Source organism: Alosa alosa, chromosome 22 (assembly GCF_017589495.1).
Source record: "Alosa alosa isolate M-15738 ecotype Scorff River chromosome 22, AALO_Geno_1.1, whole genome shotgun sequence".
NCBI classification, from domain to species: domain Eukaryota; kingdom Metazoa; phylum Chordata; class Actinopteri; order Clupeiformes; family Clupeidae; genus Alosa; species Alosa alosa.
The window spans coordinates 16,000,273-16,016,257 of record NC_063210.1 but is presented as its reverse complement, the minus strand read 5'-3'; the positions used below and the strand labels follow the sequence as shown (position 1 = coordinate 16,016,257).

At 41.9% G+C, this 15,985-nt stretch overlaps 1 protein-coding gene across 1 annotated transcript; it reads left to right on the top strand.

Moving 5' to 3' along the window:
- The first annotated feature begins 322 nt into the window (after window positions 1-322).
- On the top strand, window positions 323-15,726 carry asah2 (N-acylsphingosine amidohydrolase 2). The gene is made up of 21 exons (XM_048233353.1): window positions 323-389; window positions 763-919; window positions 1,295-1,401; window positions 2,068-2,211; window positions 2,709-2,885; window positions 3,410-3,537; window positions 4,270-4,347; window positions 4,470-4,590; window positions 5,947-6,072; window positions 6,423-6,509; window positions 7,355-7,459; window positions 7,845-7,926; window positions 8,158-8,273; window positions 9,139-9,233; window positions 9,635-9,674; window positions 10,657-10,755; window positions 10,969-11,064; window positions 11,738-11,890; window positions 12,140-12,196; window positions 12,302-12,390; window positions 15,117-15,726. The coding sequence occupies exons 2-21, from the start codon at window positions 787-789 to the stop codon at window positions 15,316-15,318; spliced, it is 2,235 nt and encodes a 744-aa protein (XP_048089310.1). The 5' UTR covers window positions 323-389; window positions 763-786; the 3' UTR covers window positions 15,319-15,726.
- Window positions 15,727-15,985: the final 259 nt, after the last annotated feature.

Below are 15,985 nucleotides of genomic sequence, written 5' to 3'. Positions count from 1 at the left end.
CACAGGACCATATTAATATTTATTATAATATAGTTAAATGGACAAAATCGCTCTGTGCTTTATTTTATTTCATAATGCACATACTTCTAAAATGTATTTGTGTTAAGAAACAGTTCTTGGTGAAGAGTCTGTGCTATTAAATGTTTTGGGAGAATGAAAATTAAGACCGTAAGCAATGCATAATAACTTTTTTAGTTATGCAGTCAACTTTCACACGGCATAAAAATAAATCCATTATGTGGAGTGTTTTAGATAACGGTCATAAAAGTTCAGCCCTGCCACCTTTGTCCAGTACTGAACAGTATAATCTTCACTCTTGTGCCAGCGATTATTCTTCAGACAGGACAGGTGTCGAGGTGACTGTGGTGGATTTTACTCTTAAGTATTAGGTTTGTGAATGAACTTTAAATATTACAGAATTTCTTTGACGCATTAATGAAGTATTTCAAGGTTAATGGTTTACAAGGAGATTATTACTGCAAAGGAGCTGTTAACTCTCTTATCTCTTATGTGAGATACCTGGTTCATCAGTGGAAATTCTCTTCTAGTTTCTTGTCAGCCACAGTGGTCGGACAACTGAAAACATTTTCTTGCCGTTGCAGTTAGACATCTAAAGTTCTGAATATTTGCAGCAGTATGAACTTTAGTTGCTAAACCAGCTCCTATCAAGACAAGCCTCTGTTTAGGTTTTCCCACAACCAAACTCTGCAGCGTGAGACCTAGTATATGCGTTGTTGTGTTTGACCGTCTATTCCCACTCAGTCCAGTACAGTCCAGTGCGGAAGGATGGCACGGAAGGGAGAATGCTGCGGCCTGAGTTCCCTGGAGGTTCTGCTCGTCGTGCTGTTCTTGAGCATGACCGGGGTGTCCGTAGGTCTGATTGCAGTCATGGCAGTCGGGTGGAACGCTACATCGCCAGGTAATGCCTGATTCCTCCCTGCTCCTATTCCTTCTTCTACATTGGTTGTTCTTTTTTTGTAAGTCACTTTTAAAAATAAATAAATAAATAAATTTGAGCTAAATTAATAAATGTAAATGTATACTATTGACCAATTGCCTGTATTTGAGCTCATGCCAAATGCAAACCACATGACTCAGTACCCCGTGACTCTCAAATGTGTCATATATTCAACTTTATTTTCATTTTTTAATATATTCATTTTAAATACACTTTACAATATTACATCATTGCATCATCTTCAAATTGAAAGCATTTGTTTATAACTAAGACCAATTTGAAGCACTGATTGCCAAGGGAGAAATGGTTCTGGGTTTGTGATGTTTATCTACACAGAGGCACCTAAACCCACCAGTGGGCCCACACAGGGTCCCCCAGAGAACCACTTCCTTGTAGGGGTAGGCCGAGCAGACTGCACAGGACCTGTTGGGGATGTGCCCCTGGTAAGTGCTGTTGTGTGTGTGTGTGTGTGTGTGTGTGTGTGTGTGTGTGTATGTGTATGTGTACACTTAAACATCTTTAAATGCCCATGAATAGTTATACTGCTAGAGTATATTTACATTCTAATAGCTACCGTTACCGAAGGACAAATACAAAAATATTGACCTCTATAAGCAGTTAAAATTCTCAGACTCAGTCATGAAATTTTGAAGGCATACAATCCTACATGTCAGTAATTTCATATGTGGATTTGTATGTCTGACAGCATGTTCTGGTATAGACTTATTTTGTAAAGGGGGACATTTAGCATTGTAATTCAAGTACCGGTGGTATTAAAAACAGAAAGAGAGCCTTCCTTAAAATTTAAGTTTCAAAAATGTCATTTGTAAGGGTTCATTGACTGACACATACACACACCCACGCAGACACTCATGCTTAGACACAGACACTGTACTCACATGGGCCTAATTTATCTGATAGTGAGGCTATGAAGAGTTCAATCATAATAACATCTTTGATATGATCGAGTGATAACGTTTATTACTGATGTCCTCAGATATGGAGAGGAAAGAGTGGGAAAGAAACATTCTGTGTGATGCAACAGCCCATCATGCTTTTATCTCCTTCAGCTGTTCAACTGCTTTTATCAACTGTTCAACTGTTTACAGATGGGCTACGCCAACTTGGACCAAACAGCAGGGGGGATCCACTTCCGTCTCTACAGCAGGGCCTTCATAGTGGATGATGGGAGCAAGAGAGTGGTGTTTGTCACTGCTGATATTGGTATGGTCTCCCAAAGGCTGAGACTCGAGGTGGGTTAAAGCTTGGTCTAAAGGGGGCAATTTGGCAAACAAAAAGACTGGAGGAGTCTGGCAATTTGGCTTAAAAGACTTTAGAGGAACTGGGCCATGTTTGTCATGCCATGATTATTTTTACATTAAATTCCCTTCCTGACCAACATAAAGTGCTCAAAATATTGATATGACGGAATCAGCATTGGTAGTTGTTTTGATAACAGTGGCACCGAGACAATACTCCTAATCAGCTTGTTTGAATTTAGCAGTCTGCCAAATCTATTAGGATACATGAAATCTCGACTGTAGTCAAGTCACATTTATTTACATAGCACATTTTTGTATGCAGAGACTTTATGTATGTCTATTATGTCTATTAAACTCAACATGTTCATCTCAAACATCTTCAGTATGCGTTACATGTCCTTGGCTGTAGTTTCCTTTCATCTAATACTACATGTGAGTACACTGGGGAAGGGGAAAGAATGCATTTTTCATAGGGTTGTATGTTGCAGGTCCTGAGAGTGCTCCAGGAGAAATATGGAGACCTGTACAGACAAGACAACGTGATCCTGAGTGGCACACACACACACTCGGGCCTAGCAGGATACTTCCAGTACACTCTCTTTATGATCACCAGCAAAGGCTACATCAAGTCCTCCATTGAGCCCATTGTCAATGGCATTGTCAAGGTTCCTGTCTCAGCTTTTCTCCTTCATATCAGTTGACTTAGACAATGCAATCACTGATGAAAGATTAAAGGAAGGCATGCATTAAGCATGATGGTTGCTTTGCTGTGTTATCTATAAAGTTATTTATTACAGTTATACAGTAGTTATAGCTAACAGTTGTAAGTTCAATGTAGTTGTGCCACATCTAAGATGGAAAAAGCTAAAACAAGAAGAGGTGGTCCAAAGGCCCTTATCATGGAACATAATCCAATATGGAACCTTTAATCATTCCATAGTAGATAAAATAATAATAAAAAAAAACAAGTTGCATCAATTTCTAAACGAGTGAAAGAAAATGTCTACATCAAAACCTTCCTGAAATGTGCTGAAAATGTCAGCATCAAAATCTTTGATCGCTTTGTTCGCTGGACAACAAAACCAACAGTCATGAGAGGAAACACCCAGAATAAAAATGAAGAGTTGGATGAAACAATGGAGATGAATGAGTACTTTGTAATATAACAGCAGATTTCCTGTTGACACAGAGCATTGACAATGCCCACAAGAGTCTGAGACCAGGCCGCATCTTCGTCGGCCGGGGTGAGCTGGAGGAGAGCAACCTGAACCGAAGCCCCCAGTCCTACCTGAACAACCCAGAGGAGGAACGCAGGAGGTCAGCCGCACCGTAGCGCACCTCACAGCACCTCACAGCACAGCACAGCACAATATGGCACAACATACCACGACACGGCACAGCATAGCACAATACAGCGCAGCACCACACAGCACAACACAGCACGGCACGACACAACATAACACGGCACAATACAGCACAGCACGGCACGACACAACACAACACGGCACAATACAGCACAGCACGGCACGACACAACACAACACAACACGGCACAATACAGCACAGCACGGCACGACACAACACAACACAACACGGCACAATACAGCACAGCACGGCATGGCACAACACAACACAACACGGCACAATACAGCACAGCACGGCATGGCACAACACAACACAACACGGCACAATACGGCCCAGCTGGGGCCATTAGAGGCACTCTATGGGAGAAGCTTTATGGCCAATAGCGTTTTATAATGGCTTTGCATTTGTGCTTTATTGTGGCATTTTATTGTGCTTGTACTCATGCAACCCCCACCCTACCCTACCCCACATCCTCTTTCATACACACACACACACACACACACACACACACACACTCTATCCCCAGTCAATTCAGACTCAAAAGTAAATTCCAGAGTAAACAAGAAAATGGAAAATGAACAATGCCAAATGCCATCAAAACATCCTGAAAACCCATTTGAGTGGTCTTGTCCTTCGGAAGCTGGCTTTTATGGTGAAAAACTAAGAACATTGCTTCTTGTTGCAGGTACACATCCAACACTGACAAACAGGTGGTGATGCTAAAGTTCACTGACCTGGATGGGGACGGCTTGGGTATGCTCAGGTGAGAGGTTGCCTCCATGTCTGCCACCAAAGGTCATAGGTCACCGCTTTTTCCAGAGGTCAAGAATTCTTGACTGTGGGAAATGTGACGTGTCTTGTTGCCCCATTTCTCTTTGCTTGCAGCTGGTTCGCTGTCCACCCTGTCAGTATGAACTACACCAATCAGATGGTTAGTGGAGACAACCTGGGCTACGCCTCCTATCTGTTTGAGCAGGAAAAGAACATCAACGCACTTCCTGGTGAGGTGAGGTCTCCTGTTGCCCTCTTCGGTTCCAAAAATGTCTTTGAAAGAGCATCATAATTGGCATCCTCCAGGGCCAGCTTTCCATGAATTAAGCCTAGTCCTCCTAAACTAAATTATGTACAAGAATTATCAACAACTACCCATGTACAAGAATAATCCAGCCGTTCATGTTTAAATAGTATCTCATATACAGTATCATAATATTTACTGCAACATTTTCATTCATATTTATTTGAGGACAGTAGTCATTTGGAGGGATACATGAACCAAAAGCATTATGCTGCAGAGTGAGTGAACCATGATGTTGGTATTGTTGGTGTTTCACTCATACTATAAAAGATAAGTATCAGGGCAGCAATAAATTAACAAATGTAATCCTGTGTAATGGAACAGTTTAAAACTGCTGGGGTAATCGATTTAACTGATTCTAATAGTTTCCCAGTTCAACCACCCTTGAATTTTTCATAAATTTAAAAGGCCTCTATAATTGGATCACTCTATGGCAAATGGCACAAGTTGGTTGCACAAGTTTGTTAGAAGTTGTAATACATCCGTCACTTGAGAGCTCAAGACTGAATGTGGTCCTAATGTTCTCTCACTAATGGTTGCACTGCTGAATATATGAGCATTTTAATTGGTGCACAGAGAGAAAATGGACAATGATTTAGATGAAGTAAAACATGTGTCAGAGAGAGAGAGAGAAAGAGAGAAAGAGAGAGAGTGTATTGTGAAAGACATAGTTGGCAGACGGAAGGAAAATATCCCAAATCTTGTGAAAACAAGCTCCTCCTTCCCCAGAGTTTTTGATGTACATAGCAGCACTTCTTCCTCAGACTTAAAGGATGACAGCAAGACGCTCTGGGTTATGTGGTGTTTATCTTCAGAAACTAGTTTCATCAATGACTTGACATAACCTCTCATTTGAGTCCTCTGTCCCCTTGTAGTGACAGAGATGAAACATCAGTGGCATTTAATTTGTTTTCACAAATAACAAACGAGCTGCAATGTGGAGACTTGCAACGCAGTAACATCATTTAAGTTTATAAATAATGTAATTACATCATACCTAAATCACATCTTGTGTTCCGATGAGGTCAGACATCAAGCATCATTTGAGCTGTTTATTGCTACATGTCCTACGCATTGGATAGTAGATGCGTCTTATTAACCAGTCAAACCAGTACAATAGCCTGCCATGATGAGATCCATAAGAGTTACGTATGTAACCTCAGATCTCTGACAGAGACCACAAGACCTCAACAAAAACACACACCAAGAGCGGGATTCCCAAAGGTGACTTTGAAGTGCTTTGAAGGAGAACAGATATGTTATAATGTGTGTCCTGTTGTCCTCTAGGGCTCATTCGTAGCGGCGTTTGCCTCCAGTAACCTTGGCGACGTGTCCCCGAACACCATGGGCCCTTACTGTGTGAACACATGGGAGAAGTGTGACTATCTCAACAGCTCCTGTCCCATTGGTGGGGTGGGTTGCCATTTTATATTTTACCTCACAGATCAACCACTTGATCAAACCTATTTATTCAGCTTAAGCTCAGCCTACTCAAACAGCACTATAACTGTGGCTGCACCAATAGAGTCAAAACCTCAAAATTAACATTTTGATAACATTTCCTGTATCATTTTTTTTCCAACATTTTACTACACCATCACACAACACTTTGCTTCATATATTTTTCTAACCTGTTGCTGTAGATGCCCATTTCAGATCAGCACCAATGAAACTATTTTACTTATATATTTTTTCTTCATTACATTTGTATCTATGTACTGAAATGACAATAATTTAAATGATTTGTCTTTACTGCTCTGTAGACAAAAATGTGTGTTGGCTTCGGACCAGGGAAGGACATGTTTGAGAACACCAGGATCATTGGGGAGAACATTTACAAAAAAAGCAAAGTAAGACAATCATTCCAGCACTTTAGAAATGTAGCACAATGCAAAGGCCATGCCTCTGGTTTGTCTATATGTAGCCTAGAGATCCAAGAAGGTATCTGTAGCTATGAATGTTATACTATGATTGGAGCAAGTTGCCATAGTATTTTGTGAATTCACCAATAGCCAATTCATTTCTGTATAATTTCTTTGCTTTATGCTGATGGATTTTGTGAGCTTTGAAGCAACAGTCTATAGGTCCTAATTTAAAAGGCAGGCAAAGAGCAAAGTCTATCAACAAGCCAAGTATAGATTGTGTTGCATTTGGGAGTATTGAGCAGGCCCATCAATGTTCATGTTTGAAGGTGCTCTAGGCAATGTTATGTAACGTCACTTCTGTTGACACTCAAACAAAACAGAGAGCTAGCTCGCTACTCCCTCCCCCTCCCTAAACGGGGATCTTGTTGGGGATTGGCTGGAACAGTTTGTTATCTTTTTATGGTTGTTGTCAAGTTGTTTTTGTTGCTGTTTTTGGAGCCTGGGCTATCCACAGAGACCGCGTTTTTTACAGTGTATTCAGGGCACAGGCAGTTAGCAGATGGTGAGGTGATGTTTGCTGTATATGACAAAAAATGTTTTAGTTTAGAAACCGCGTAACATTGTTTAGAGCACCTTTGAGGTTTTACACTGTGGTGTTAAATTAGCAAATTGATTTTGCCTAGATATTAAATTAGCTTTAGTTAGACTTTAGACTTTGCACTTTGCTCATAATTAAAAATCCGGGTCCCATGTGTCTTATATCATATTGTCTTCCCTTTCACTAGTTTTTGATTGACAGCTGCCCCTGTGCTTTGAATGATTGCCTTTAGGAACTTTATGGGAATGCAAAGCAGGAACTGCGGGGGTCAGTGCACTTTGCCCACCAGTGGGTCAACATGACTGATGTCACTGTGCAGATCAACTCCACACACACGGTGAGGTGGCAGTAAGCACCAGCAAAAGAAAATAAGCCTTATGGGCAAGCACACTAACACTTAAATTCAATTGGATTTGGGGTATTCATTCACCGTAATACCAACAATGGCTGACCATCCAACACTTAATGTTTACAAAGGATGTTTGTCCATGATTTTTAATGGCCTTAGGGAAGCCTTTCCTCAATTTGTCTTAGTTTTGGTCCATGCCATGTTTTAGATCCATGCACGATCAGATAAAAGACCATGGTTTGTGTTTAGCACAACATATTCATTGTAATGCTGCATTATGCATGCTGGGGGTGACTACTCAAGCCATAAACACAGGATTCAGTAATCCATGGCAGATGATCTAAAATACTTCTTTGTTCTTTGTTTCGGTCAGGCTAAAACATGTAAACCAGCTCTCGGCCACAGCTTTGCTGCAGGAACGACAGATGGTGGAGGTGACCTCAACTTCACCCAGGGTATGTGCTTATGTCTAATTTATCATGTCTAATGCTTCATGTTTGTACTGGGCTCTATCTTTTCTGGCGTCGTGCAATATCCAAGCTCGACTATAATTTAATTTCAAATGAAGTGTTCATTTACTTACTGCTAAAAACATATTTTGGTCTGGAAGTGTGGCAGTGACAGTTGACAGTGTAATCCACGGAAGAGAAGGATGAGAAGGACATGTTTATTTTTCTCTCACTCAGGTGCTGTGGAGGGGGATCCCTTTTGGGACGGGATCCGGGACGCTCTCTTCGGTGAGCCATCCAACGAGACGCGGGACTGCCACGAGCCCAAACCCATTCTGTTCAACACTGGAGAGGTGAGACCTCCGTAGCCACACAAGTCCCATCTACTGAAAGTAAAGTCTGCACTCCAAAGATTTTGTTATGTTTTTCTTTCTTTTGTTCTTTCTTTCTTTCTTTCTTTCTTTCTTTCTTTCTTTCTTTCTTATACTTTCAGCAGCAGGAGCAGACAAAAAATTCTGCATTGCTACATCATAAACTCTTTGGAGTACAGACATTCTTTACTTTTGGTCTGTTGGAAACTCAGACAGCTCACCAAAAAAAACAGGAAGAGTTCAGTGTTACAGGCCATGCGTTTCCCTTGTGAAATGTAATCTACCATCACAAGAGGTTTAAAGTGATTACCATCAGGGTGGCTCTTGTGCTACATAGCTGTCCCTTTGTGTCACAGAACCAAGCATGCCTGCATAGAGTTAATAGCATTTAAAGGCATGCGGCCAAATTTAAAAGGCCTCTATAATTGGATCGCTCTATGGCAAATGGCACGAGTTGGTTGCATAAGTTTGTTAGAAGTTGTAATACATCTGTCACTTGGGAGCTCAAGACTGAATGTCAGCTTTTGTTAATGTTTGAGTGCAGTGAAGTCAATTGTGCATGCAATGTGTGTGTGTGTTTTACACAAAGATGTTTCAACATCTTGTCTTTAGGCAGTAATGCGCTAAGCAATTTAAATTTCTCATATTTCCGTTATGAAATTTCCTCTAAAAGTTGTAACCATGGTTACTGTAGCCATGGCCTTATGAACTATGTCTCTGCCTGCAGTAAAGTAACCATGGTAAACAAGCAGAGGCGTTTACTCTCCGTCTGATCTCTCCATCTGACCTTTATCTTTTGGTGTCATATCCGCAATGATAAGGGAATCTATGTCTCCTGTATGCACAGATGAACTGGCCCCTACCATGGCACCCACAGATAGTGGATGTTCAGATCATCACCATTGGCTCAGTGGCCATTGTAGCCACCCCTGGAGAGCCGACGTGAGTTTTTTTCATTTGTTGCTCTCCTGCTCCGTCTTTTTTTCCCCTCCTTCTTTCTCTCACGCTTCTCTCTTTCATTTGCTTAGTCATTCCCCCCTCTCTCTCTCTTTCACTCTCTCTCTCTCTCTCTCTCTCTCCCCCCCCCTCTCTCCTATGTATATGAACATGTAGCGTTCATATATTATAAGTCGCTTTGGACAAAAGTGTCTTCCAAATGCCATAACATAGCGACGCATTGATGTTTAGCTAACATTACTCATTACCACAGCGGAGGCTCAGAGTAGGACAGAGCTGTGCTGTCCTCGGCCAGTCTGTGGGGTGTGTGTGTGTGTGTGTGTGTGTCCGGCGAGCCATGGGCGTGTGTGTGGGTGCTGACTCATGACCTTATTCATGTGTTACAGCACCATGGCTGGGAGGAGGATGAGGGACGCCATCAAACAGGTGGAATAAGGGCTGCTCCTTTTGCCTTGTCCATCTACTGTATATATATACACACACAGACACACACACTGACATTCACAGACACACATACATACAAACACACAGACACCAGACACACACACACACACACACACACACACACACACACACACACACACACACACATAAACACATACACACACACACACACACACACACACACACATACAAACACACGCACGCACACACACACACACACACACACACACACACACACACACTGACATTAACAGACACACACACACACTGACATTAACATACACACACACTGACATTCACATACAGACAGTCAGACTCTCTCTCTCTCTCTCTCTCTCACACACACACACACACACAAAAGTTATCAGAGCAAAGCACCGTAATTGATGAACCTACGCATGTTATTACAGTAATTGGCAAGTTGGAAAGAAGGCGGATTTTAACCACTTGCACATGTGCATAATCTTACTGGTCACAAGAGGGGAACTTTCTTAGATAACGTTATTAGGGGCGTGTAAAGCCATGGAAATTGTTAGCGTATGTTACAAAACAACCACCATTCCATTTCAGCTGCTCCTAATTCTTTTTTTTTTTTTTTTTTTTTTTTTTTATTTGCAAACATCATTGACATTACAGAAAATGCAACACTACGACATGCACATGAATACTACATACGACAAACAGACGTACATTACATAAACACATACTGTAACTTAACAAGACATCACATTGACTTGGCTTCCACAAACATAACACAACATAACATTAATAACAGAAAGGCTAAGGATGATTTGCGTCCAGGATGATTACAGATATGATTATCAGGGATGAAATTGATGACCGGAATGAAAAGATGGGGGTGCGGATGGTAGCTGCTCCTAATTCTAAAGACGGGCTAGCTGCCTTGAACCGTTGCCTTACAGAAAGCACTCACTTTGTGTTTGTTTTATTTGCCATGCACCAGGAGCTAGAGGCCCAAGCGGGATTCTCCAATACTGAAGTCATCATCGCTGGTTTATGCAACATCTATACCCATTACATCACAACCTATGAGGAGTATCAGGTATTTTTGTTGAGGTTTTAATAACATTGCTTCAACCAGAAGACCTCGTTATTTGCGAATGGATAACTGTATTGATGTTACATATTATATGTACATGTTACAGACATCTTGGACATGTCAATGAAATTTAGGAGCAAGATCCACTAGATGTTGCTTTCTTTACCCATGTAGCCATTACCCATGACAGCTTCTCTCTCCTCTGCTCTCCTGCAGGTTCAGCGATATGAGGCGGCCTCCACCATCTATGGACCTCATACTCTTGAGGCTTACCTGCAGCACTTCAGGAGCCTGGCCAAGGCCATCGCAGAGGTGTGTGTGTGTGTTTGTATGTGTGTGTGTCTGTGCCTGGCCAAGGCCATCGCAGAGGTGTGTGTGTGTGTGGTTGTATGTGTGTGTGTCTGTGCCTGGCCAAGGCCTTCGCAGGGGTGTGTGTGTGTGTGTGTGTTTGTATGTGTGTATGTCTGTGCCTGGCCAAGGCCATCGCAGGGGTGTGTGTGTGTGTGTGTGTGTTTGTATGTGTGTGTGTGTCTGTGCCTGGCCAAGGCCATCGCAGAGGTGAGGCCCAAAGTCATCCTCTGTCCACCAGTCCAAAGGGAGAGAAAACTCTATAGGCTACAGTGGCCCTCCAATCACTTTTTCTTGTGAACTACAGCTCTGTGTTTAGACTCACTGCTGTATGCCAAGTGCAAAACATGTGCATGTCTTGGTATGTTGAGAACAACAATCAATTTACAGTATGTCTGGATGTAGATGCATTGATGCAATAGCTGAGACTAATAATATAGGCTTAGAAGTAGCATCCTTGTTACATTGTACCATGTACAATTTCCCTTTGTGCCATAAGAGGACTACAAAACAGCACCAACAAATTAGATAGCACACTTTTGAGCTCACAACCTGTTTACAGCAAAAACCACCTCCAGAATCCTTAAGAAATGTTGACATTAATTTGATTCTAAGAGCTTATTCTCTCCTTTGGCAGGGTAAAGTAGCTGAGCTGCCCAAGGGCCCCGAACCTCCGTTCTTCAACGAGAGCAAACTCTTCTCCCTGCTGACCGCAGTGCCAGTGGACAACGCGCCAGTCAACACCACCTTCGGAGATATCCTGGAGCAGGTCTACCCCGTCTACAAAGTGGTGTGTATGTCTCATATCAACAGACTGTGATCAAGTTACTCAACCAGGTTGAATGGTGTTTCAAATAGCTGGATTGTCATTTTGGCTGGAGGTCTTTAGTAAGTATGGCATCGCAAAGACCCTTTTTAATTGTGTGTGATTTTTACCTTTTGCTGTGGTTTGTATATTTATTGAATATACAGATTTTGAGATTCATAGATATTCAGCTGTAAAATGTATGACGGTTGTCTTAATGTTTTCTTTCAAAAGGGAGAAGTGGCCTCCGTCACATTTGTTGCAGGAAATCCAAGGAACTCAGGAGATATGGTAATCAGCTCGGCTTGATGACACTGGTGATGTGCAGTCTGTTTGTTTCATTTTTGTTTTGTTTTCTTCTACTAATTGCTTCATTTGTCCTTGTGATAACTTCAGACTGATAAGACTTTCATCACTGTCGAGAAGTTTCACAACGCTTCCCAAACATGGACAGTAGTTCACACAGATGCATCCTGGGAAACACGGTACTTTTCTTCTTCTCTTAGAAAAGAACTGTTTATGTTTACATATTTCCAGTATACTGTAACACTTACAATCCTGTTTATGTTTACATATTTCCAGTATACTGTAACACTTACAATCCTGTTTATGTTTACATATTTCCAGTATACTGTAACACTTACAATCCTGTTTATGTTTACATATTTCCAGTATACTGTAACACTTACAAACTGGTTTCCGATGACTTCCTGCCCAAGGCCTGTTTGTGTGTATTAATGATGTTGGCTTGAGGCTTTGCGTCAGTTTGATTATTTTCATTGGCAAGTGTCTGATGCTTATTTTGCACTTCTCCGATCGGCCGTTATCTCTCAAGGACTGTTTATTATCTAATGGAGCTGCTGAGTCATCGTTCGTATCGCTCGTAATCTCAGCAAGCAAATAACCCAGAGTAACGTTAGCACACAGCAAGGACTGTAAATCAGTGCGGAGAAATGAAAAGGAGCATTTGGATCGTAGAGGAAAGAGGGGCAATCGTACAGTAGACCCCACAGCATGAGAACCGCTCTGTCTGTCGTCTTTTTCCAAATCAGTGTGATGAGCTTTTCCTTTGTGAAAATGCATTGCAAAAACTGCTCATCTAACCAAGTGCTATTAATCTTATATATCAAGAATCTAGTTGGTATTGTTTTAAGTAAAAAGGACACTCACCTATAGCGCTTTCTCGTATGATCATTTTGATTTCGTTTTAGTAAGAGTTTCAGTGGAATTTCATGATGGGGTCTTGCAGGAGCACAGTGCCGCCACCAAAGTTGTTGTTAATGAATGTTGAAGTTGAAGATGAAGAAGCATTCAGAAAATGCCCTGTCATGGTGATACAGATGAAACTAGGTCACTAATAAACTGCAGTGTTTCCCATACCTTGACTTATTTGTGGTGGCCCACCACAATATCAACATTGACCACCACACAATGATTTTCCAGGTTGTACTAAATTGTGCTTAAATCTGGTTAGCATCATAACCACACTGTGCTAATTGTTAAAAACTGTTAGCCTGGCGGGCCATCCTATATCATTGAAATGTATAGTCTGGCATCGAACCATTCACCTCGCTTAATCCAAGGGGCGGGCAGAGAATTGTCTTTCAAACTGCCTAGGCATGCAATAGGCCAGCGCTACGACCATATGTCACGGTTCAGACAGACGACCAGAGGACCACAATTGCGTCACACCAGAAAGTTTATTAAACTTAAGGGAAAAGGGAAGTAGGGAGTGAGTGAAGGCTCCAGGGGTTACTGGGAATAACAGGGATTCCGTCCAATGTGCTGGGTCTGTGTCCCCCCCAGTGGTGGGTGGTCCGGAAGTCCTGGGGGGGAACACAGACACAACGGGGCGGATGAAACAAGGCAGAAGTACAGTTCAAGGGAGATCCAAATTCGTAGTAGCAAGGCAGAAGGCTGGTCAGAGTTACCGGGATCGAAGAGTAGTCAGGAGTCGTTACGGCAGAAAGCAGGTCTGGTTCTCTGGGGCAGAAGAGTATCCAAGATTCAGGCAGGTCGGGGTCACAAAACAAAGAGTGAGCCAGAAGCGAGCAAACAGGTTCAGTGTGAGCTTTGCAGACGATCTGACAAAGGAGAGCTGAAAGACAGGGCTTTAAATACTGGGAGAGGTTAGTGGGTAATGCAGCGCAGCTGGCAGAGTAATTAGAGCAGAGCAGAGCAGGGACAGGTGGAGCTAGTTAGGCTGAGTAGAGAGAGTGGTGAGCAGAGTGGAAGATAGTGGAAACCAATTAAGGTGGTAACCCGGTGGAGTGAGAGGGCTCATGACACCATATCCGTATCCGGTCGGCAAAACGGCAAATACATCCTTCTTCGAAAGGAATGACTTAAGTGCATTGTGTTGCTCAACTTTCAAAGAAAAGCATAAGTCCAACTTCTCCAAAGTTGACGCCAACGCCAATTCAAACAACCGCTCTTCGTTCACCATAGCCACCTTCCTTGTTGTTCACCGTTGCAGGACTGTCGTTATCCTGTTAAGCCCGCCTTAAGACTCTCTAACAAAATATAGCGCTGTGATTGGATGAGGTCCACGGCGTCAGCCAATAGAAATCCCTATGGTTTGATACTAGACGTACAGGCTGAGCAAATTAATTTGCCGCCGCTAGGGTGCATCTAGATTTCTAGGCTAAAAAACTGTTGTATTCAAGTTAATTCTGCAAACCAAACACCACAAATGAAATTCAATTCTGTGGGAAACACTGAACTGATTGTTCCATTCATCCTGAAGCTGGCGCATAAACATACATAACAGTGTGAGGACAAGGACAGCGGTTTTGTGAGGACCTAAAATCATAGGTCCCCCTAAAGGGTTTTAATTTGTATTTGTGTGTGGATGCAGAATGAGGACACTGGGCGCTCAGAAAGGTGACCATTAGGAGATTAGTTGCTGCAAGCTCTATTTGGAATTCAGAAATGTCGGTAACCTTGTTTAATTGGAACAACAGCGGTGTCACATCAGGGTAGTGAGGAACTTTCTGACGAAGGGCATTAAGGAAGATTGTTGTTTTTACCTTGGTCTAAAATGGTCACTCATAGTCAGTTCTAATTTTATGTCAATATTTAGATGTATTAAAAAAAAAAGCATTCAAGAGGCTCACCCACCATGACTGCCTTTTTCTCTCCCTGTGTGTGTGTATATATATGTGTGTGTGTGTGTGTGTGTTTGTGTGTGTGCGATCCTTCACTTACACAGATTCCACTGGCTGAAGGGCGCTGGAGGTCAGAGCAATGCGACGGTGGAGTGGCATATCCCTCCTTCTGCTCAGACTGGCACTTACAGGATCAGCCACTTCGGACACTACAAGCGGCGAATTAACTTCAGACCCGTTATCATAGCTTATAACGGCACCTCTGATGCCTTTCAAGTCACAAAAGCCATGGCATACTGGTCCTGAGTCAGTGATTTGGTGACCGAATGATAAGGTAAAAAAGCTGAAGTACAATATGATCACAGATAGCCTTTACATCTAGTGTAAATGTTGATACACTTTTTGTTCGGTAGTGTTGATCGATTAGTCATGTCTGGTTCGATACAAAGACTTATGGCAAAGTCTCTGAAATAAGACTCTTTCCATGTTTGTGAGATGAGTTAGCTGTGAGATATTGTTGATATTTATTATGATGAGACTAAATGGAATATCATACAGTGTTATAGAGGCTACATGAGTAGAGAATTCTGCGATCATTTTCTGAGGTGGCTGTTTTTTTTCTCCCTGTGCCAACAGTTTATTAATATATTCTGTGTTGTACTGTGATGCTAAAAATTGTACATATAATTGCACAAATAAAAGACATACATCCCAGCTTGATTGAACGTGGTTTAGATTTATTGACATGTAAATGACATTTGAATTACCCAAGCAGAACCACTCTTGTTGAGGCACAATGGTGTTCTTCCCGATTTTAAATTTGCATCCCTTTTTACCATGCTGATGATTTTCTTGCTAGTCTCTGATACCAATTACCAAGACACTGATTATATGAATCAGGCAAAAATACCCATTTGTCTCCGTAGACAAATAGTGTTGGACGTCTGGTATAAAAAAATAAAACTGTAAGTGC